General features: G+C 42.0%; 1 protein-coding gene and 1 long non-coding RNA gene across 2 annotated transcripts; both read right to left on the bottom strand.

The window, feature by feature from the left end:
• Positions 1–2,167: 2,167 nt before the first annotated feature.
• LOC138618970 (uncharacterized) lies at positions 2,168–22,398 on the bottom strand. Its single transcript, XR_011310771.1, has 3 exons — positions 22,145–22,398; positions 17,864–17,901; positions 2,168–2,512 (listed from the first exon to the last, which is right to left on the bottom strand). It is a non-coding gene; the product is annotated as an uncharacterized lncRNA (long non-coding RNA).
• Positions 20,050–22,148, bottom strand: foxd2 (forkhead box D2). The gene has a single exon (XM_069695098.1). The coding sequence runs from the start codon at positions 21,943–21,945 to the stop codon at positions 20,842–20,844; it is 1,104 nt and encodes a 367-aa protein (XP_069551199.1). The 5' UTR covers positions 21,946–22,148; the 3' UTR covers positions 20,050–20,841.
• Positions 22,399–23,810: the final 1,412 nt, after the last annotated feature.

Genomic DNA, 23,810 nt, shown 5'->3' on the forward strand with positions numbered 1-23,810 from the left:
TTCTAATTTATTTCCCTCCAAATTGGAAAGTGCACGCTCACACCTGACTAAATCATCACACGTCAACTGGAGACGGCCCCCCACCGCACGCTGACGAAACCCGATCCCACTTTTGCCGCTCAGGCCCAAGCCAGGCCGGGCAGAGAAAACACAGCGTCACACCACATACATACACACTCCTTAATGGTTTTTGCAGATGTGTTACTCCCAATAGCCCCTCTAAAGCCTGATCCCCACTGCTCCCCACCTCCCGCCTACATGCTCAATCAGGGCTTTATCAAATTTATCATTACACAATGATTTTTTTTTGTGGTTTGTTTGGCCTTCACATGCCCTCTTGCCCTTTCTGACCATGTCATCCTTCTCTGTCCAACTCTTTGCTCTTCTTTCAAAGTCACTTTCTTAATTTCTTATTCACCTCTCTTCTTTATCAGTTTGTCCCACTCTCAAATTTTTCAGTCCGTTACAAGGCCTGAGCTCACTATTCATTTTGAAAAACCTACTTTCCTAACTCTCCGTCATTCATTCTTTCTGTCTGTCTGTCAATTTTCGTATTACATACCTTCCAATCTCTGTCCGGTTCTCTGAAGCGGAGCCCCCATGTTCTAATGTGAAACGCATATGTTATTACAGAGCATTCAGCATGACAACCATAAACTTGACAAACACTATACAAACAGCAAGGGTGGCCAGTACTGCCAGAGGTCTACAAATGTGTGTGTGTGTGTGTGTGTGTGTGTGTGTGTGTGTGTGTGTGTGTGTGTGTGTGTGTGTGTGTGTGTGTGTGTGTGTGTGTGAGTCATAAAATGTGTTCCTACATGATGCAAGTCTCTACTGTTGCTACCCCTACACAACAGTGAATCAAGGGAGGCCTAAAGAGTAAAGCCTATCCTGACTCCATAACATATGACATTCTCACTAACACAGATTAAGCCTCACTCACAAATGCGCACTGCTTTTATCCATCACTTTTTGAACACATGTTATAATGTTCAGAAAACGTACAAAAGTATTGCAAGTTCGGAAAAGTAGGCGTATTGCAAGGTAACACAAAATTATTCCGCAAGTACGCAAAAGTAGTCCTCAAAACAAAATGCTTGTCATGAACCTAAAAGCCACAGCTTTAAATTAAAAACAGATGCCTTTAAGATATTAATTAAACAAAAACCAAACCGATCTGTAAACTCCACCAATCAAATTTCAATAGAAAAATATCAATACAGCTCACTAATGTCAACATATATCAACAACCAGTTTAACCAAAATCTCTGGATGTTCCCACAAAGTAACTGTTTACAGCAGATTCCTACTAATGAACCTGAAACACATATAATTGACAAAAAAAGTAACTGGCTCTCAAATACTCTGCCTCACACACTCGCTCAAGTCAATAAAAAGGGATGAAATGTTAAACTTACCGTTGTGTTTCAGTCTTGGAGAGGTGGCGTGTGTGGCAGAGAAGGACAAGCGGCTGGCGACAAATCTTCTTTAAAGGCGTTTTGCGGGGTCAACAGTCTTCTCCATCTGAGGACCCACGCAGGCTGCGGTCTTGCACATACACACGCAAGAACAAACAACTGACTGTAATTAGACAAGTTAGGTGAAGTGATTGCTGGCTTTTAGCTTCTGAAGATGGAGCTACTAGCCTTAATTTCTTCTTGTTTACAAGCCTCGGACTGGTCTCTACTAGCTCCACTCCTCACCTTCGCCCAATCACATCAGCGATCACTGACACGACAGATAAAACTAAAAGAAATGGCACTAAAGGCGCTTATTATTTATTTATTTTTTAGTTAACCCTTAATAGTCACTAAACCGGCCCCATGCCCATTTCCCATACACTAATATAAAGGCGACATAAACTGTTGACAGGAGACCTGCAAATGTAAACAAGGTTGGTTTTCACTTATTCTATTATGAGACTTTAATCCACAGAGCTTTCATACATCCCAAACTTCCCAAGAGACTGGAAAAGTGAGTTTTGTTTTCGTAACGTTATCCCAATGTAAAGTCTATGACGGGTCCACGTGGACGCAGTAATGCGCATGTGCAATGAGCCGCCAAGCAGAAGAAAAAGGCCTGGTTTCCTGAAAACGTAATGCATACGCCTGGACAACAATGTTCATTCAAAGTTTTTATTTAACTCCAGTTCAAAAATTGTATATTTAGTAAGTTACTTTTGTCCTTTTTTCATTAACATGTGAAGGCTTCTCTTATAGTTAAGGAGTAACGCTGACAAGACAAAGACCCTCACAGGCTCCTGTCATGCAATATTTTGGTAAGTTTAATGTTTGCAATCATGTGCCGGCCCTGTTAGCACAAAGTAACCAGCATCAGCCCATGTGTGGACCAGTCCATGTTTCCAGTAAGCCCTTTGTTTGCTTCACTTGCTTTGAGGCTGTCTTGTATCCAGAGCCTGAAAGGCAGCATCCTGTACTCCTACTTTGGCAGGTCCTGGCTCCAAACAGAAAAGATGGCACCGGTCATAAGCTGCATCTAATTATCCTCGTGTCTAAAAAAAACAAAACAAACATACAGCGGTTGTTTAGCTGACTCATGAGAGTCTTAAGTCCTCAAGGCTGACAGTCATGCGTGTGTATTCCAAACACAGTTTTGACCTTTACCATCCCACCACAAATACTGTTCCCCTTCATTATATAATGAACACTGTGACCATGGAGTTGCAAACCAAACCAAACAACAAATCCAAGCATGCCATGTAAATATATAAAGAGGTGAGAGAGTAAGAAAGAAAGAAAAAGAACAAAAAAACAGTGAAGGAGTCATGTGCAGCAGTTCACGAGGAGCGAGACAAATAGGCCTACCATGCATGAACACATCTTCACTCAACATAAAAACAAGGAAGTACAAACAGAGGCAGGCAAACTAACAGCAAAATTAACATACTCTGTGTTTTGAAAATGGTTTCTCTGCTCAGACCTACGCTATCAGTCCTACTTGTTGGTATTCACTGATGGCTGGCTTGATTTCAGAGTGCCACTGTGTATTATTGCAGGAAGAGGACAGGGTAGTCAGATGTTGAGGTCACTGTTAGAGAGTTTACAAACTCACCCCAAGGGCCCGGGGTCAGTAGCAAAGGGCAGCAAGGTACCAGGAGGACAGCACAGAGACATGCTTCTGTTTTTACAACTTCCTTTTGCTGTCCTGTGTTTTTTTTTTTTGTTCTTTCTTTCTCCCTCTGTCACTCAGTTTCTCCACTGGCCATAACTAGATTTGTTCTAAATAGTAGCATGAATTAAAGCAGTGTCAGGTGTTATCCTTAGACTCAAAGACAAAAACAAAGATTTCCATTTATGTTGAGGTTCACAAAGGTCAGGAGCATACAGTATATGTTATAGAAAATCATGAAACTTGCCAAAGATTTCATCGAAGGATAAAACCGAACTAAAATCTGTCTAGACATGCGTCTTGAAATATTGAAGATTAAGCATAAACATTAAATTGGTCATGTCAAAGTTAATATTGACAATTAAAAAAAATAAATAAAATAAACTTACTCCTGTACACGCTCGAGCTCATCGGGTGCAAATTGCCAAAAATAGGGTTCACATTCAGCAGACCCAACTAGAACTACATGGAGATCCCACAGATGTCCTCTTCCCCACAGACTGAATGTTCACTGATGCCTTAATGCTAAGATGTATATGGCTTTTTGATTTACAAGATGTTTAAATGTTGACTCTCAGTGGGACTGACAATACTAGACCTGTTTTGCGCATTCATAATTTGCCTGTCCAGTAATCTCAGTCTCTCCGTCTTTCTCTCTCCTCTCTTGCTGCTCTCTCTCTGTCAGAGATGAGTAACTCTATATCTGCTGTCTATGTGACCAGATGTTCAACTCTGTATAACCCATGGCTGGATAATCCAGGAAGATCCCAGCTGGAGTCCCACCTCGGCTCTCTGACACTATCACCTTCACATTCGGATCCCTTGTAAGTAAAGTTTAAGAACTTTCATCCAATTGTATCTTATTTGCCTCAAAATTCCTGATGCAACAGTAAATATGAATAAAGACTACAGTATAAATAAAGTGAAAACTGTGTGCAATAGTATTTTATTTAGTCCTTCCTGGAGTTCGCAGAGTTTGATTGTAATCGCTGTGATGAGAAATGACAGATTTTGCAGTGCAAAATTACGATGCAATTTGCAGAGTTTAATGTGACTTTTTTTTTGCAGGTTATTTCTGCCTATGAGAAAAAGTGTACTACCCATCACAATTTTTAGCTGTTATCTTTTTTATTTTCGGTAGAATAATAATAAAAAGAACCATGACCTATAAATTGCAAAAAAGAAGAAGTCATGAGTCATGAAAGTAATGTGGTGTTACAAAACAGACTGTCTTTGCGACATGGAATCCCTAAGCTACATCAGTAAAAATAAGTGCTGTGTGCACAAAACAAACTGTAAACTCTTACAGCTGGGTGTATAAAACTCACGTGATTTAACACAGATTCTGTATCAAGCGCAACAGTTCGCTGCCTGATTCTCATGATAAGACCACATTTCCCATAAACCCTGTCACCTCCAGTTTTCTCTTTTTGTTTTTGCAGTCAACTAGCATTTGCTTTGATAATAAGAGGAGAGGTTGGAGAAACGGGCTGACTGTAGATGAGGAGGTTTGTTTTGTTGATAAAGTTTTTGTTCGGAATGGTTTACTTTGTGCTCTAATGCCTTCAGAGTTTCTACTGAGTAATTTTACTGCGGAGAAAATGCAGGAATTTTGCAAAATTGCAAGCTCCCTCAAAAACTGTGGAGATTGGTTGCGTGTGCCTTAGCAGTGCACTTGACCTTAATTAGCTATGCACTGGGTCTGGATCACCCTGGTAGCTGGAGCAGACTGTTGGTAGGCAAGGAAGAGCTTTAACATGCAGTATATAGGAGGAAGTGTTGGCTTCCAGTACAGCTGTATGTAAAAAGGGACTAATTAAAAGTCCATATCTGAGAGCTTGCCAGCACACTTTATTAGCACCAAACATTTTGACAAGTTGTAGAAGGGGAAGCACAGGTGGTATAAATAACATTGTTAATGTTATTAGTTACACCTGTGCTTCTGTTGCGGTATATCAGTAATCCAAGCCAGGAAGCCGACTGGGGCCCTGACTGTAGACCTCTTGAAATACATCCAGGTTGATTCACTGGTGTTGCACGTTCAATTTGCAAAAACAAGAAATTGACTTAGCAGAATCATGTTTATAGTAACCAGGGACTGTGTTACCTGTGCATACAGCATACCTTTACTGCAGAGCTCATACTCAATGAAAACAACAAGAAGCAGTTGACGAAATGTCAATGCCAGTGGTTTTGCACATCAAATTAAATTTGTATTAATGTGCTGTGCACGTGGACAACACCCCCCCCCCCTCCCCCCACACACACACACACACACACCTCTCCTTCCCCTTCTTCATCCCCTGCTGGTAGTGATGTAGATCCCCAGAGTAGTGACCGAGCAACCTCCAGACCAATTCCCTGTCCTCTCATATCCTGGTGTGTGCACAGAGGCCAGTGGCCCAGCAAGGGCAGGTGAACCTCTGAACTCCATTACATAATGACAGAGGAAGTCATCCGTCAGTGCAGTGCAGTGGAATGGAAGTCAACTATGTGCCCCCTTTTCTCTCTCCCTCTCTCTCTCTGAAGGAGCAGCAGCTTCCAGTGTGTGAAGGTGACAGCGCAATGAGTCTGAAGTGTTTGTGTAAGCATAAATCGGTTTAAGAAAGCCTGGGGAAGCAATCCAAGGGGCTCAAAAGTGCATGCGTGTGTGTGTGTGTCCCTCCCTAATGATTTATTGTGACAAATGATCAGCCATAAACAAACAACAAGCAAGCCACCCGCCTAGTCCACACAAACAAACAAACAAACAGAGGAGACAGACAAACAGGCCGTCAGGCAGAGTGATGGCCGAGTTTCAGATGATCAATCACAGTTCGACAGGCAGAGATCAGTGGGAGTTGAGTTAGTTGTGATCAACGCTGAAGGGTGCATCGTTGTTTGTATTCATGTGCGTATCAGTGCTTTCATGCATGCCTGCACACCTGTGTTGATGAGTGTGTAAGCATGTGTCTTTGGTGTGAATTTATGTGTATGCGTTATTGCCAGTGTGTGTGTGTGTGTGTGTGTGTGTGTGTGTGTGTGTGTGTGTGTGTGTGTGTGTGTGTGTGTGTGTGTGTCTGTGTCTGTGCGTGTGTGTTTTTGAGAGAGCAAGTGTGTGGGATGTAACCGAAGCCCAGCGCGGCACAACACAGCAGCCTGTTCAAAGGCCTGTTTGTATTATTACAGCTTGTCCAGCTGCTCAGGACAGACAAACAAGACTTAGAGCTCTGAGCTACAAAACACAGACCTCCCACCCCATCGCAGAAACCCCTGTGGTCCAGCCCAGCCCCGCATTGTGGCTCAGAAATGGACAAACAAACGCCTACCAATAGACAAACTGCCAGGCATGAGGGGGAAGTTTTGTACGAAAGCCATGAAGAATGGATGCAAATTCAAAGCATCAACAAAAAGAGCATGTTTCCTTGGGGTTTTTTGTGTGTTTTTAGTGACTGAAAAAATTGGCCATCTGGGACGTTTCCACTGAATTTCTACCAAATTTGGCTCCTTGCGCAATCAACCTCCATTACTCGAGACATATTTGTTCTTGATGAATGAATACAGGCGTTTCCATGATGCAGAGCTTTGTTTCCAAATTGATCCTGTTTATGTATTTAAAATAGATATGGTATACTTGTGTCAACATTTGTATAGTGAGAGCCAGTAAGCCCCTCCCTGCCCCATTCTCTCCCCATGAACAGTATGGAAAGTGCCTATACATTTCTACCGCACAGTGTAATGCGTAACGTTACCTCCTGTCAAAATATTGAGACTCCACTCCACATTTGCTTTTTAAATCTCACATGCTACTCCGAGCAATCACCCTAAAAACAAAATATTGCTTTATATACACAGCGATCGACTCAGAAAGCTGATGAAAATTAATGCCTGTGTTTTTAGTGCAGACTTTTTGACGGCAATATTTCTTCTCGATGTGTATACTCAGTGTGCACTCTGTTGCCCTCGGAACAGCTCTCTCCTCTGGAGATCTCCCCAAATGGATCTGATGGTGGCGATTAAGATCAGAGTAAGCGAACACTCTCGCTCCCTCACACCTCTCGCTCTCTCATCTCCTCCACCCCTCTGCTCTCTCCCGTTCACCTCATCCCATGCCCGCCCTTCCTCCTCTCCCTCCTCACCCTCTGTCCTCATCACTCGTCCACCATACTCCTCACTCCTCCATTCCTCATCTATCCCGCTTTCTTCCTCCTCCTCCTCCTCCTTCTCCTCCTCCTCCTCCTCTCTCCTTGTGCTCCTGCTCCCTCTCTGACTCAGGGTCCCTGTGTGCCTGTATGTAACATCAGTAAAGCTGTCAGGCAGCCAGGCCAAGGTAAACAGCCCAGCACTGGGTTCAGGGGTGATGGGGGCCGAGATGTTTTTCCTCAGGAACCCAGGGACCCCTGGAGGCTTCTGGCTGGGGCCAGGGAGGGGACGGGGGGGAAGACGATCCCCTCAGTTGCCCCCCACAAGAACGCACACTGGCTAAACTCTCTTTTTTTTGTCCTCCCACGATCTCCATCTTCTTTTGTCTCTTTCGTCCTTGTCACTCTCTTTTTGTGCTTCTTTCATTCTGTGCCTTTCCACACGTGTACACACAGCTCTTCAACAGAATCTCCTTCACACATATACAGTCATTCATCAGCACTCTCATATACTCCCACACTCACACTAATCTAAATCGTTCCTGTGTTGGCACACAAGAGGCCTTTAAATATTTCCCTATTTGCTGTATATCCAGTACAGCATGCAGTATATGGGATATGTTGAAATCATAAATATTATTGTATTTCTAAATACATGCCTGTAATAATAAGATGACATTTTTAAAGGTACACTGAAATTGAATTGTGGCTTTATTTGCTTCTGAAAGTATTTGGCAAATTCATGATGTTACTGAAAAGTAAGGAAAAGATGGAAGAAGAGAAAGAGAAGGGGGAGGGATGTCTAGAGAGGAGACGAGGAGACTGGGAGCGAAAGGAAAAGAAGACGGGGAGTTAAACGGTGAATAAGGGAAGGATAGAAGGAGATAGGTGTGAAGTGATATCCCTCACCCTGGCGTGACCCGTCTCAGCCCCAGTGAGCTGCTCCCTCGGAGCCTGGAGAAAGAGAGTAAGATGGGGAACATCCAGAGGTTGCAAATCAGAGGCAGCACTAAAAGCACAGCAACTGGGAACAAGGGAGACAGAAAGCAGGGAGAGGAAAGAGACAGTTAAAGAAGAGTGAGAGAAGAGACAAAAAAAATGCTTTAAAAAAAAAAAACCAGAGGGAATGAGGGGGAAGCGAGGTGGTCAGGGAAGAAATGCAGCAGGCAGAGAGAAAAATTGTTGAATGAAGACGGGAGCCGGTCAAGCCAAGAAAAGCATGTAGAATTGAATTAGGGGAGGGAGAGCCACAGAACAAACCGAGAAGAGAGGAAAGCAGGGGTGCAAGGAGGAAGAGGAGGACCATTACCCTTCGTACATCAGCCGTTACATCCCCCGGCGGCTGTCGGAGGGAGAAAGGAGGAGAGAAAACATCACAGAGTGGATGGAAGGATTAGGATAATTGGAGAGGAGGAAGAAAGGGAGGGCAGATTCAGCGGAAAGAGAGGTTAAGACCAGACTTTATTTGCAAATACTGTTTGTTTTAACCTTCCTGGAGTAGCAGGTGGGTAGCAGCAGGACCACTTCTTGTGGATGGGGGGAGGGGGGGACTTTGAGTGAGGGATTATAGATATTTATTGTGTAAGAACTGTTGAGTTTGTGACAGGGTGCCTAGGTTTTCAAACGGTTGCCCTGGGTAACAATCAAAGTCAGAAAGTTACCAAAAATCATAGCCCCTTTCTCTGGCGAACAACTCGCATGACATCATCAGAGTTTTAGTTTTGAAATGGTTTGAATTATTTGCTCTTTGACTCTTTAAAAGTGATTTGGCCCAGCTCAGTTTACAATCCAGCCCCATGTTTTTCTTGGTCAGACAAGACGGGAAGCAACAACTCTTTCACCACACGTGTTAGATGGGAGCTTGACATAGGGAGACATTTCACATGGAATTTCCTGATATCACATAAAGCAAAAAGATGAAGGAGTCGGAGGGAGTTTCAGAGCCCAGTAACCGTATCATTTTATCATCGTCCAGCAGAAACTTGTATCCAACAACGTGGCCGACCGACATGAATCTGCACTGTTTACCTGCTTTAGTGCTCTGCAAAGCGTCACATCTCCGCTTTTTACATCTGTACCTGCAACTTGACTTCTCTTCCTCCCCGCCTTCCGCTTCTCATCTGTTCGTCTTCCTGTTCCTGTTTCCCAGCAGCCCTTAGTCTTCCTGTCGCTGCTCCTTATCAATCCCACACTGCCACAATGGTGTGTGACAGCGCACCGACAGGCCCGTGACAGGGCTGCCACCCGGACAGCCTGTCCCAGCCGACCCGCCCACAATATGGGAGAAGACAAACAGACGTGAACATGAACAACTCACTTCCCTTCTCCCCAAACTCTGTTGGCGCCTGGCTGTGTGGCGTCCCTCTCCAGACCCATACGGCATTTTTCTTTAAAGCCCAGTTAAAACCAGCGATTCAAAAGAAGACAATTTGAAACTTGCAACTACTCACAAACCTGACAGTTCACACCAAAGCAACAAGTTGAGACGATGAACAATCTCCATAGCAGCGACTTTTGGACTTCCATTTTAACTGCCGGCTTTTCAGGCTTTTTTGTAACCTGGATTAAAAAATGTTAACATCTTAAAACATGAATGAAGATATTGGTAGTGAATTACTTGCAACAGCTGCATCTTTAGTTGTGAAGAAATGCTGAAGGGGGCTTATACAAATTTATGCCGTTAGCTTGAGATAATATGTCCCCTATCGTTTTTAAGACACAACACTGAAGAAGTTCAGTGGTTTAAAGGACTTGGTGTGTCTTCCATTAATCACAAAAACAAACAAAAACTATTTCGCCTTACGAACATGCGATTTGACAAGCTGAGTCGCTGGAAACACCGTCAGGCAGAGTCGAGCTTAAATGGGCCAGCTCACACCGCTGCAACCTTCTAAAACACTTTTGTTTCACCACATTTGTGGTTTTGAGTAAACTTTCTAATCAACAGTTCTTGATGAAAAGCAAATATTAGTGTTAATATGCTAAATGAAATTGCCAAATATAGTAAACATTTCCTTCTAATCATTTTAACATTGTCACAGTGTGCACGTTGGCATGCTGACATTAGCATTCAGCTCCAACTACCACTGTACCCAAGTTCAACCTCACAGAGCCAATAGAGCGGTCTTAATTCTTTTGTATTGCTGTAGCGGTCGCATGCAAGTGCCTGTTTTTGTCAGCACATTTCGATCTCAACTTTCATAATATTGCATTGTTTCAACAAGCTCCGAGTGGCAAGTGCTTATTAAGGCTGTTTTTGCTTCTCCTGTGGTGCTGAATGATGTCTCGATTTGCCTCCATCTCCAACAGCTTTGTTTCACAACTCATGCCAAGCAGCTTTCTGCTGTTGTCTAATTTTAGTGAAGGTTTTTAGCTTTGTGCCAAACCATAGAGTAGCCATAAAGCTGTCATTCTAAACATTACTGCAGCCGTTAATCTGAATTTATGGTTTGTGACTAGAGTTAAGTATTTGCATTAGAAACTAATACATTGGCATTTTGAAATACAAAATCCAATTTCTGTCAGAGGAATGTTATGTTCCCACAATTTGTGTCTACTTAACATGCAATCTTCATTTTTTAGCCTTTCCTTAGAGAACTTACATTTTATGGAAATGTCTTTTGGCAAATTAGGCTGCATTTATCAAATCATAAGAATAACTTCAGACTTCACCATCAACCCCATTGATTCAAACATAAATAGAAACTGGAAAGCTTCAGATAACCATACAACTAAATTCTCTTCTACTTTGCTGTTTCCAGATTGTTCATCAAGCAGACACCAAAACATAAAGCGGACACAAACCTTTTTTTTTTTTTTTTATGGCTGCAGTTGGCCAAAGAGCAGGAAGAGTAAAACTTGCTTATCATCCACACTTTGGTCACTAAAAAATGAATTAACCGTCAGCTGTTTCTCAGCATGACAACGAAGGTTTCAGATATATTAAGTCTGAAATCTATCATAAATGCGATATTCGGAGTACAATTATGCCTTGGTGGCTCTTTCTGAATATAGGTTGGTGCTTACTAGTCTGTCTAACTCTGCTTTTGCTCTCTCTCTCACACACACACACACACACACACACACACACACACACACACACACACACACACACACACACACACACACACGCATGCACACACACTCCCCCACTCTTGATCTACTTAGATCTGCAACATCTAACTGCCACTTAACCTCACTTTCTCTACTTACCCATCTGCTCGCCCCTTCAGCTTCCAATCCATCATCCAGCCGCGCCTCTCGCCCTGTGAAATGACTCTACTAGTCATGAACAACATTAACCTCCCCCTATCCAAATGCACACACACACATACACACACATGTACACACATGTGATCAGATGCCCCTTTACCTCTACTTAGAGTGCAATCTCAAGCTACTTCACCCCTGCATCAGCCTCTCAGTGTGGAGGCTGTTGTTTCTCAGCTCTGCTTTCCCTTCTTTATGTGTGACATTGCTCCTCTGTAAGGAGCCGCAGAGTGGCCTTATCATCTCTGGCCTTTTCATTTGGCTCGCTTTTGAACCCGGCTTCTATGTGAACTCTCCTGCAATCACACAGACACAGACTTGCATTCACAAATGTAAAAATACACTGCATTTATGATGCATCAGTGCTAATTGGATTTCAGCAATCCAGTCTTTCAATGAAACGCAATCTCTTTATCACATTTTATTTATATTTTGTTCAGATTAGAGTCTCACAGAGACAAAAAGAGAAAGTAGATGTAATAAAAGGCTGTGCATACGTTGGTGCTTCTCAGAGCCCGTTTGAGTCTGTGTGTATGAGTGGTGTTTGGTGCTTCGCAGAGGGAGTGTGTGCAGTCTGCCCTTCATAAAACTTAAATTTATGTTTTGTCTACCTGTATATATGAATGGTTACACTTAACCACTAAAAGCTGACCAAGTCTAACATGAGCTGATATGAAAGGGGATTATAAATTTAAACCTCCTGATGCACTGATTCATCATCCACCACATTATAGGGGGAAAGTGTGTGTGTGTGTGTGTGTGTGTGTGTGTGTGTGTGTGTGTGTGTGTGTGTGTGTGTGTGTGTGTGTGTGTGTGTGTGTGTGTGTGTGTGTGTGTGTGTGTGTGTGTGTGTGTGTGTGTGTGTGTGTGTACAACAATGTCATGTTGCTATTGAGTGTTTCTGCTCCAATAGGACCCTCTTTATTTTCTTTCTTTACAGAATGGGATGAAATAAACCTTTATTGTTCCATTTAGAGACAAAATCAAATTTAAGCACGATATTTGAAGCACAGAATATTTATCTTTGTCCATATCTCTCAGTCCCTATGCTTCCCGTACACTCTGCCTCTCCAGTGAAGTGGCTGCTCGCAGGCCGTGTCTGCCAACTCTATAACTGATGTTGTGGCTTCTCAGGGCTCTTAGGTGCTGAAGAATCATATGCACCTATATTGCATGCAATTGCACAGGCACTTTCAGTCAATAACTCACATAGAAAAGGCGTCCTTGTTTGAAACCTGGTTCCCTTCATACTCCATCACTAATCTAGTCCAGTATAAACAAGAAAAAAAGAAATTACTTTGTAATGTCAAGCTAAAAAAATAGTTTTATTTTCATTTTTCCCCTTGCATTTTTAAGTTTGACTTTAAAACCACACATTTATCTTTGAGTTAAAATAATGTGTGAGCCTGTATTTGTGTAAAAGCATGTGTCACTTAAAAAAAAAACAACAACATAGAATCATGCAAAACTTTTCAGCATGAGATTTTTTTTGGACACTTATAGATCACATGACAGCATCAGCAATGTCTGATCTATCCCAAATTTATTCCTCGGGCATATAGATTTATTTTGAGGGACAAGTAAAACTGGTGGTCCTTCAGCAGATGATAGGACCTCCACAAAGCCCTGATCACAACATTATGGTGTCATTTATATGATGAGACACAAGCTACAGCATCAGAAACATCCTAAAATTACCGAACTGTGACAAATTCTTTAAGATGTTTACCTGAAAAGTAGCTTGAAAAACTGTATGCAAGTGTAACAAGAAGGTGGTGCTATTTTATAGAGGAAACAGGCCTATTGCTTTGATTTATGTTAGCGATATAAAACTATTCATGGTGTTATTTTTCGAAAGCATCCCCACTTTTACTTTCAATGTTTCAAATGTTTGCACATTTTGCATGTTCAATTAGAACCACTCAAATCATAAGTGCAATTTTCTATGTAAAAAAAAAATGTATTTGGATATATATGATTAAAGTGTGGCCACACAAATTCACTCACAAAGCACATTTTGTACATACTAGATTTCACAGAGTTTGAAACCAGTCCTTGTGTATCCCTCAGCGAGTGTGCACAAAGTGATTAACACGGTCACTTGACCGACGGCCCTGTGTCTACATGTGATTTCCTCTGTGTGTACGCTTTCCTCCGAGTATATTGTGCGCACAGCGCGCATGCTCATGGTCTGCAGGGCTCCCTGTGTTGCAGTCGTGTCCAGTGTGCTTCTCAGATCAACGTTGGTGGCTGAGCGCGAGCTGAGCAGAAGAGGAGAAAGTTAGGTGTTGGGGGACCCTGGGGCGGGAGCGGGAGAGTGGTGGAAGGAGGTCAGCGAGGAGAGATGGTAAAGATAGAAAATGGACGGCACGGACACGATGTCTAATGGCAGTTGCAGCTGAGAAAACAAAAATACCCAAAGAACTACTAAAACCTGAGGGGTGAAAAGTATGCCGGTCTGGTGAGAGGTCAGATTCCCCACCATATCTAATTCAATTTTACAAACTGTAAGAAAACACGCTGCTGCTCTCCAAGCACGGGGGAAATGCGCAGCAAATATTTTTACAACTCATGATCAAACTATTTTCTCAAAACAATTACTCAGAACTGTGGGTGACATAATGCATTTTTGTTTTTGTTTGCTTATTAAGCAAATTTAAGATTTAAATCTTTTATTTATTTTTTTTTAAATGAAAGGAGCCTTAAAAAAAACTGAAATATTCCAATAGTCCATTTCAATATTTAGATGTATAAAAAAAAAAAAAAAAAAAAAAATTTTTTTTTTAAAAAAGCATGGTAACACTCAATGGAAATGAATATGATTTTTTTGAAGATTTTTTTTTTTTTTTTTTTTTTTTTTTTTTTTACATGCTAGTCAAATTTACAGGTTTAAAGGGCAGTTCGTCCAGAGAACTAACTTTGCTCTATTCACTTGGTAATATTAAACATATTGTTGGGCCAGTGGGACATGTACTGACCCAGTATCTGGTAGTGACTGTAGTCCTGTTTGAAAAGGCCACAAGAGACTAGAGACTGCACAGACTGAGCTGCATGCACTCTTGCTGGTGGTCTACTCAGGCCTGCTAAAGACATTAGTGCAGCATTCTGGGAGAACGGGGAGTCCCATAGACAGCGCTCACTTCTCTAAATAAACATTAGTCTTAAAAAGTTTGGCCCCTCGACCTCTGCGTGATCGCATTTCACTCCGGATAGTAAACTTCAATTTTATCGCGAGGTTTTCCCCCTACATTTTGAAAACACCCCTTCACGCTGCAAAAGATTAGATGTCAGCTTAAACAAAGTTTCATTTTCACCTTATAGGAGGCTGCAGTGTCCTCGGTATTTCTTCTTTTTCACACCAGGGCTGGCTTCTGTTTACCTTCACTGTTTTACATTGAAGTAAAAAAACATTAGGTGGATACCAGTGCTACGATAGTTTAAAAAGTAGACAAATTCAATTACAGTCTATTTGTCTCAACGTAATATGCAACATTTGTCCTCGAATTTTAATTAGAATAAATATATGCAGGCCTATGTTTAATATGTAATGCTCTCGATTTAAAAAATGACTTATCTCAGTTTATGGCAATATGTCAAATAAATCCAAGGGCAAATCCAAGTGTTGGATTTGTTGTCACCACAGATCCTCAATGACTAATTTAATCTAATCAATGATGGCATGTTAGTTAATGTCTTTTCTGTTTGGCCAGTGGGGAGAAAATTCAACAGTTTCTCTTCACACTGCGTTTCAATCCTAAATCAATAATTATAGGGTTTAATAAAACGGGTCGGACTGCTGCCGTTAATCGCAGAGGATCCTCGCTGGGAGTGTAACGCGCCGGCATCAAAGGTCAAATGGGAGAAGCCCGTAAAAGCGCCCGCAGACTCTGCTGATGTGTGAGAGCGACGAGCAGCAGCTGCGCCTCTCTGTCACAGCTCCAGAGAAGAGTGCTGCTCTGTCGCCTTTACTTTACTTTAGAGAGGTGGGGAGGAATTGATAGAGGAGACTTATGTGACCAAAATAAGGTCCGGGGACCACTGGCGATACATGACACCTATATGTCACCATTAAAATAACTGTGTTTAGATCATAATGTTTTTGTATGCGTGGTTTCAGTTATGTTGACTATACATCTTAAACCACCTACATAAGTAATGTGATAAGGTCATCTGTTAAAAAAAAAAAAAAAAAAATAGGAGGGATTTAAACGTTCTTGACACCTCTGAGCTTAAATGCTGGGGTCACAAAAGCGATAACTGATATATTTTTCCAGGTTGTCTACTGCTGCAAATGACGTCATTCTGGCATAAATCAAAAAAGAAAATAAGCTGTTTGTTGTCTTCTTAATTCTCTGAGGTCTGATTTATTATTTGTGAATCTCCTTGATGTGTGCGAGACAAACTGGCAGCAAATTTCTTGGCCTATATATAATCAGCTGCTTCTGTAACATTATGCTTATTGTTTGAGCCTATGCGTAATTTTGTGTTAGATCAGGTCGCGTGCAATTTGCGAGTGCGGTCTCAAGACCGCGTGCATGTGATTGTCTCCATGCTTTCATTGACATGCAGAGCAGATGAAGCTCTAACTGTGGCAGGTGTGTGTCTAACGTAAAAACAGGGAAGTGGAATCTAGGGTAATATCAGTAAAGTAAAGTGCCTTGCGCACACACAGTGGCACAACCTTCAAAGCCACATTTGAACTGAATGGATCTAAAAAAAAAAAAATTAAAAAAAAAATTGACGACAGACAAGAGAAACTGAAAGGTTATTTACAATATAAAAGTATAACCCAGTCAACTAACACCAACCAGACTGTACAGTAAACACACATCCTCACGCTACATTATAGTGTATATATAATCAGATGCTGTTATAGTCTGGTGATCCTTGCAGGCTAATATCTGCAGTCATTAATACCCCTTGCCCTGATAAAGTCTGTGCGTGCCTATTACTGTGTCTGTGCACGCGCGAGCCCCCATCTTTATTATCTGCAGCAGGTGTTCGTTTTAGTGTGTCACAGTCGGCAGGGCGAAGATCTTCCAAAGTTAATATTGTGTTTCCAGAGATGATGGGGAGTTCACTGTCCTCGCTTTATTTACACATTCTAAATTAATTAAGCGCAGGATTCCTCTGTCTGTTGCAAAAACACGGAGGCTGGAGGGAGACTGGGAGCAGCGAGGGGAGGCTGCGTGATTTATAGCGGCGGTGCAGAGATAGGGCCGCGGCTCGCCTCTCCTCCCGGCCGGGGAGCCGCGGACCGAGCCAACATTCCTCCGCGAGGGCGAGGAGGGAGGCTCGTCTGCCGAGTGTGCACGTGCGCGCATACACACAGGAGACTGGGTGTGCGTGTGCGTGCGTGGGTGTGTGTGTGTGTGTGTGTGGGGGGGGGGGGGTAGCCTAGTTCTGTTTAAAAGTGAAGACATGTACAATTTGTGTTTGTGCGTTCGCACGTACACACATGGGTATCCAGAATCTCCCCAACAAGTATGAGACTTGATTGTATTCATTATTGCCACACTCCAGAGTTTATCCCAAACCCTGCAGTGGCAGGTTTTATAATTGTGCATCCAGTCAGACCTGGACCACATCCCGTCCAGGAGGAACCTGACGTTTGGTCACTTTGAGCTCCTTTAGCCAGCAAAGTTTGAGGCTTTGTTTTAATGGTGAAATAAAACTATCTCAAAATCTTTTGTGGGTTCAAGTGATCAACACAAAATATGAACAAAAAATAAGGATAATATTTTATATTATCTACTTGCTATAGCACCCCTTTATGTTAACATTGTTTTTAAAGAAATCAGTGCGTTAATAAGCAGGATTGAATATTTAAGCAATATAGGCTACGGTCAATTTCAGGGGCACTCATTAATTATATTATATTATATTATATTATATTATATTATATTATATTATATTATATTATATTATATTATATTATATTATATTATATTATATTATATTATATTATATTATATTATATTGGTTTGACTGCGCAGTTTAAATTGACGAGCGTGACCTTGAAAGACACCGCCTGACACCTCTATTCCTTTACGCGCACATAAACATCTTGCAGAAAAACGACACACACGCACAAACACATGATTTCCTCGTGCTGTCAGCACATCCTCTGTCCTATTGTCCTTCAAGGCGCAGTAGTGAAAGATGCATTGATCAGGGACGTACCGTTATTGGCAAGGCATTGAAAGATTTAAGCAGAACGATTTCATTTAATCCCCTGCTGTCATTCGATGTTTACGGTGAAACCCTGATGGAAATTTAGTAGTGGAGATAGCCTTATAATAATGATGATGATAATAATAATAATAATAACAATAATGTCTTACTGTAATCTCTGTCATCCCGAGGACTTTCCCCAGGAATCCTATAAGGAGAAAATATTTCGAGTGAAAAATAGAGATAAATCTAAATTTATGTTGACATTTAAAGTCTATAAACAAATTATAGCGGCACAAAATACGGGTTTAAGGCTGATGACGCCCTAACAAGGCATATGGAAGCTGTTAGAAAGAGATGGGAATTGCCTTGAAATTTATAAATGTGTTTATGGGGACTGTTGAGTCATTTGGCTGTCACTTCACATATCACTCAGTTTGAGAAAACGTCGCAAAAAAATGACAAATGTCGTTGTGGTGCCTGAATAAAGAGCCACTGTGGGTGGTCTGCAACTGACAACCGCGCGGAAACTGAGATGTTTATGAAGTATTAACCTGTAAGTAAATGAATGGTGATGATTTGGACTTAGATGAAAAATTAAAGGGCCTTTCGAAAGATGCGTCCCGGATATCTAATGTGCTCTGTGTTTGTGGTGGTTTGAGGAAGAGCAAGTTCCAGGTCTATTCTGGTCACAAGCCTGTAATCTTACAGCAGAAATGGTCAGTGTTGGTGCGCATTGGAGCTGAAAAGCCATACACATGAGTTCCGTTCAATCGTCCATTTTCAAAGCCTGTTGCTTTGGCTGAACCTCCACATGGCGGATGCATTGCATGTGCATGCGTTGTGCTGCGTGTCTAGTGTTTTTTTTTTTTTTTTTAATTTTTATTGGCTTAGTTTTCGTTCCAGTCGTTATTTAAATGTTTTTAACCACCTCTGCAAACGCTTGATGTGGATTTTAATGGTCTGATGCGGTGCGTAATAGCTCCCTGTCAGGGCGGTGTGCAGAGAAAACTTCAGTTGTCTGCTAATGTTTTTTTCCACCTCATTTACTCTGCAAATTATATATGTAGGACGTCAATTAACATCGTGGATATAGCGGCAGAGGCGCTAATCAAACTGATTTCCCAAATCCGTATGTGACATTTATCATTTGTCCACTTACTAACAAGGAGGGAGAAAAGAGATAAAGGCTGCGTCTGGATAAAGAAAGTAGTCATGTGTTGGTTTTCGTTTCAAAGACTTTCAGTGAGCTGTGCTGAGGGGAAAACAGAGGAGTCAGCCCTCCCACCTTTCATCCTTAATAATCATCTGTCAAAACACCCACAAACTAATTTAACCAGTTGCACACAGATCTGGTAAATAAAGGAGGCTTTTACACCCCCTTCTGTCTGGAAACATGTGCTCCAACAACTCTGAAAAAGACCAATAGGCCTGTTTTCTGTAGCCGGACGAGTCCCACTGCTTCTTTTATACGTACCCCGAGACAACACAGATGACATGAAAGCGGTACAAACCGAGGGCCTTTTGAGAAGATTGCTTTTCAGGGGTCTAAATGTGTGTGGTTGGTCTCACGGGGGACCGCTCGCTGCGCGCACATTCACTCCCCTGGGCCAGGGGTCCACACTGACAACATCAACAAACGGCCAGAAAGCCGCATTATGGTGGATTAGGGAGCCCGATGAAAAATGCTGCTACAAATTAGCAACGAAAGCCCAAAAGACCGTGGGTATATCCTTGTTCACTTTCAATTACAGACCGCCGAGGCCCGCTAACGTCCCCATTCATTTAGGGCCTTTGTAACTTGCTAGAAAATGGTGCTTTACAAGCGAGCAAGAGCCACACAAGAGGAATACTTGCCCACTGTTGCGTGATATCCATGAATGTTATCCACATCAAGACGTGTCTGAAACATTTAAAGCGAAATTCGTGCGTTTCTCACACCTAAAAGGAGACCTAATTTACTGCATGAGTCTGATCTAGTTGGGATCGGACAAGTTTACACTTGAATTACAACACTTAGGAGTTTGGTTAATATTAGATTATTATAATATGGTGTTATTATTTGAGTTTAAAGTGCAAATGCTTTCATTGAAATGTCTTATTTTCTTGTACAACCCTTAAAATAGTTTATAATGAAGACCTGCAATATTCATAGTTACAACACCTTTCAAAAAACTTCATTTTCAAGTATCTGAAGAATAAACAGTAAAGCAGCGAGTAGCCTGCTTTAATTGATTTCACCATGATATCAATGTTCTGGACTCTTTTTGAGGATCAACTTCCCGTGCAATAAAAAAAAATAACGATTTTCTTTTCTTTTTTTTTCTTAAATTCACAAACATTTATTATTCTTGTCATTACAACAAAAAAAATGACCTATGAACATGTAGGTGTTTATCTATTGGCAACACATGACATATGTTTCACAGATTAAATTGTGAATAGATAGGAAGGAACAATTAAAAAGGTTGAGAGGTATTGTGCTCTTTTAATACCAAAACCACACAGCCTACGTGTCCACTGACAACATGAAATGGTATTTGTCACAGGTTCACCATGTAGAGGAGATTCATGGGGAGTGATAGTGGGAAATGGTTATTTTGTTTATGCCAGAAACCCCCCCACCCTCCTTTATTTGTCTCCATGTGCTTTCTAATTAAAACCTGAGTTTGCCGTCTCTTGCCAGCCTATGTCAACAACAACAGTGCCACTTTCTCACGACGCACAAAATAGAAACAATATAAATCATAATAAAATTCTCAATTATATTAAAAAAAAAAATGGAAATAATCCCGGTAGCCATTGGTGACAACTATAATTTATGTTAAAATAACAGAATCCTTTTGTTTCTCCTCCACTGACAGATGAAGGCTACGTGCCAGACTGCAGGCCAGCATTGTTTAAAAAGATCCCAGTTTCTCTTGCTTCAATATTATACACATATTTACAACCCATAAATAAACCTGTCTCTCCTGTTACATTGTTAGGAAACAAGGAGAGCCACAAACACTCTTACTTAAGCAAGAATTGTCACCCTACCTTTACATAGGAGGACGCCACAACTGGCTTTTTAACAAATGATTTTCAGCGGGCACTCTTTCAGATTTGTTCTTATCTTTTTGTCCTTTTAAATTTGTCTTTTTTTTTTTTAGAAAGGGCAAGTGTTCATATTCGGGGTTTTGCTGGAAAAAGTCTGACTTTGTGGCCCAGGTTGTAATATGCTCTCCTGTGCTAAGTTCAAATGGCTGGAAGCAGAGGTCAGTGCTGGGGTCAGCATGGCCAGGATCTGAGCCTGGCTGCCCGGCTGCGCGCTGTAGGAAGAGACGGTGGAGTTGGCTACACCGATGATATTGTCAATGGAAAACGAAGGCCGACTCGGAGTGCTGGAGTCCGTCTTGAGAGGCGGCAGAGACGGGCTCAGTTGAGGGTAAAAAGGCTTTCTTAAGTCGGCCCCTAAGAGGGAGGGCAGGTGATGCGGCGCAGGGAATATGGAGGCTGAAGAGGGCAAGGTGCAGGGGGCATTAGGGAACGGAAAAGAAGCACCTGTGTGGTGTGGGTGATAGGGGTTATGGGCTGCGTGGAAGTTCTGCAGCTGAAGTCCATAGTTGTATCCATATGGGCCGTATCCAAAGCCGGGTAGAAAGCCACCGGAGTCCCTGAGGATTTCATTATTTTGGTGCCTCTTGAATCGCTTCCTCCTGCGTAAGAAGCTCCCGTTGTCGAACATGTCTGCGGAATCCGGGTCGAGGGTCCAGTAGTTGCCCTTCCCGGGGTTTCCAGGCTCCCGTGGGATTTTCACAAAGCAGTCGTTTAGGGAAAGATTGTGGCGAATAGAGTTTTGCCACGCAGGGAATTTTTCCCGGTAGTAGGGGAATCTATTGCTGATAAACTCACAGATCTCACTGAGAGTCAGACGTTTCTTGGGGCTCTGCAGGATGGACATGGTGATCAGGGCGATGTAAGAGTAGGGTGGTTTCACAAGTGCACTTTTTCTGGACTTGTCCCCAATCACGGTCCCGGCCTCTGCGCCGGACCCCAGCTGGTCTGACGGGCACTCGGAGCTGCTGAGCCCGGGAGACGAACCCCTCTCGGCCGCGTTCTGGGAGTAATTATCGTCCGAGTCATTGTCCAAGTTGAACTCGTGGTGAATGTACTTCCCGTCCTTTCCAACGGATATGTCACCACCAACCACATCGATGTCCACATCTTCGGACAATGCAGAGCTGTCGGACATATCCGTCCCTAAAGTCATCCTTGGACACGCCGCTTCTCTTCCCCCTCTCTCCCAGATTTCCTCCTTCTCCCGTCCGGTGAGGCTACCGAGCGAGAGCGCGCACACACACCCTCCCTCTCTCCCTTGCAACCACACCAGGCTTCTGCTGCAGCTTTATCTCCAACTACTGAATGCACACATGGCTAGAATCTATTAAAAAGACAAACAACTCTTTGACCTGTGGATTTGGCGGCTCCTTGGCGTCCGAGGCAGGTCAAGCAGGGCCGTGCGGGGTTCTCATCGAAAAACTTCTGCTTTTTTCAGGCGTAATCAAATAGCCAAAGATCTTGCAACGATATGAACTTGTCTTTTCTTCAAATGCGCTTTTTCTCCGTCTGCGACCGCTTCATGTTGCTGTTCATTTAAAAGGCTACTTTTGGATATCCAAATGTCTTTCCAAAATAGCTTTTACGCACGGGATTGGGTAGGTATCCAGCCAGACTGTCACACTATCCTCTTTAGCTCTCAAAGGGTATTTATAGGGCCACGCTGGTCACGTGGTCTTTGAGTCACTGTTACCAGGAACTGGACGGAATCACCCTGCAAAATAAAAAAAAAAAGTAATATTTGGATCTCATCACACATCGTGAAGAAATTATAATAATAACAAACACATACAGTTTATAAAACCAGTTGTTCTCAAACATATAGAGTTGTTTCAAAACTTTCAAGTTTTTATTTATTTGGTGCATGGTGCAGATTTCCATTATTCTCTGTTTTATCATCATATTTACGAAGAAAAATAAATAGGAATGTGGAAATGTGCATTAAAAGCAACCCAGTGATGACATTCGTCATCCACTCTCAACAAATGCGTTTTTGTCTGAACACGACGCGCTTAGCTCATTAACTTTTGTTTTTGTGGTGTAAGGCAAGCGAAGGAGAAGGTGCTCACCGTTGGTGGTGATCGATCTTTATGAAAGAGCCGACAAATATAAAACATTATTATTATTATTATTATTTATTTATTTTTAAATGCAGTCCCTTTGTTGAATTTCAGAAATAGAATGCATAGGCTATATTAGGAATTTCAAGGATAATGATAAAAAAAAAGCATCATTCACCGAGGTAGGCCTTTATATTTTTCTCTGTTTAATATTTACATTTTTGTTTCATTTTCGATAATTTATTGCTCAGTTTTTGTGTTTTTTTCAATCACCAAAGTGTTGAATTAATATGTTGTACCAACGTAGCTTTACCCTGATTAATTAAATAACTCCCTGTCAAAGGTTTTGGCCAGCCCTCTGATTCCCTGATAACTTCTCACGGGTTTTGTGTTTTCCTTGTCAAGAATTTACAATATTAACTATCTGCATTTTCTGCATAATTCACAAGGGTACTCCAGGGTTGTATAGTGAGATGCAACCTGCTCCAGTTCGTCTTCGTCAGTGAAAGGCCACCAGATGACAATGTGCAATGCGTCTGTAATGCGTGCGATCTTATTTAGTGGCAGGCGGACATTCCGGTTCATTACGTTGCAGAAACACCGACTTACTGTAATGCGTTTACATCAGCACCCCATTCATCCTTGCTATAGGTCAAACAGCAGATTGTCATATTTTTGCGTTAAAGTTTTTTTGATATGTCAAAGAAACCGAATTTGTATGTAATTTCGATCAAGCTGCAATAGATTTTCTTTGGTTTGTGCTTGTTCTTTATTGGGGAACCACTGTTCCACTGAGGAATCAAGTTCAAGTCAAGCTTGCAACACCTTAAAATACAGAAGCCCAGACTGATCCGTGTATCCTGTTGTCTGACCTGCCTGTCACAAGCCTTTTAAAAATCTGAAATAGACACACTGACAGCTGCTCGACAGACGTGACACATTACTTTCTCCATACACG

Source organism: Brachyistius frenatus, unplaced genomic scaffold (assembly GCF_029030835.1).
Source record: "Brachyistius frenatus isolate BFR_SWC_R1_liver_20210118 unplaced genomic scaffold, ASM2903083v1 Contig_18, whole genome shotgun sequence".
NCBI classification, from domain to species: Eukaryota; Metazoa; Chordata; class Actinopteri; family Embiotocidae; genus Brachyistius; species Brachyistius frenatus.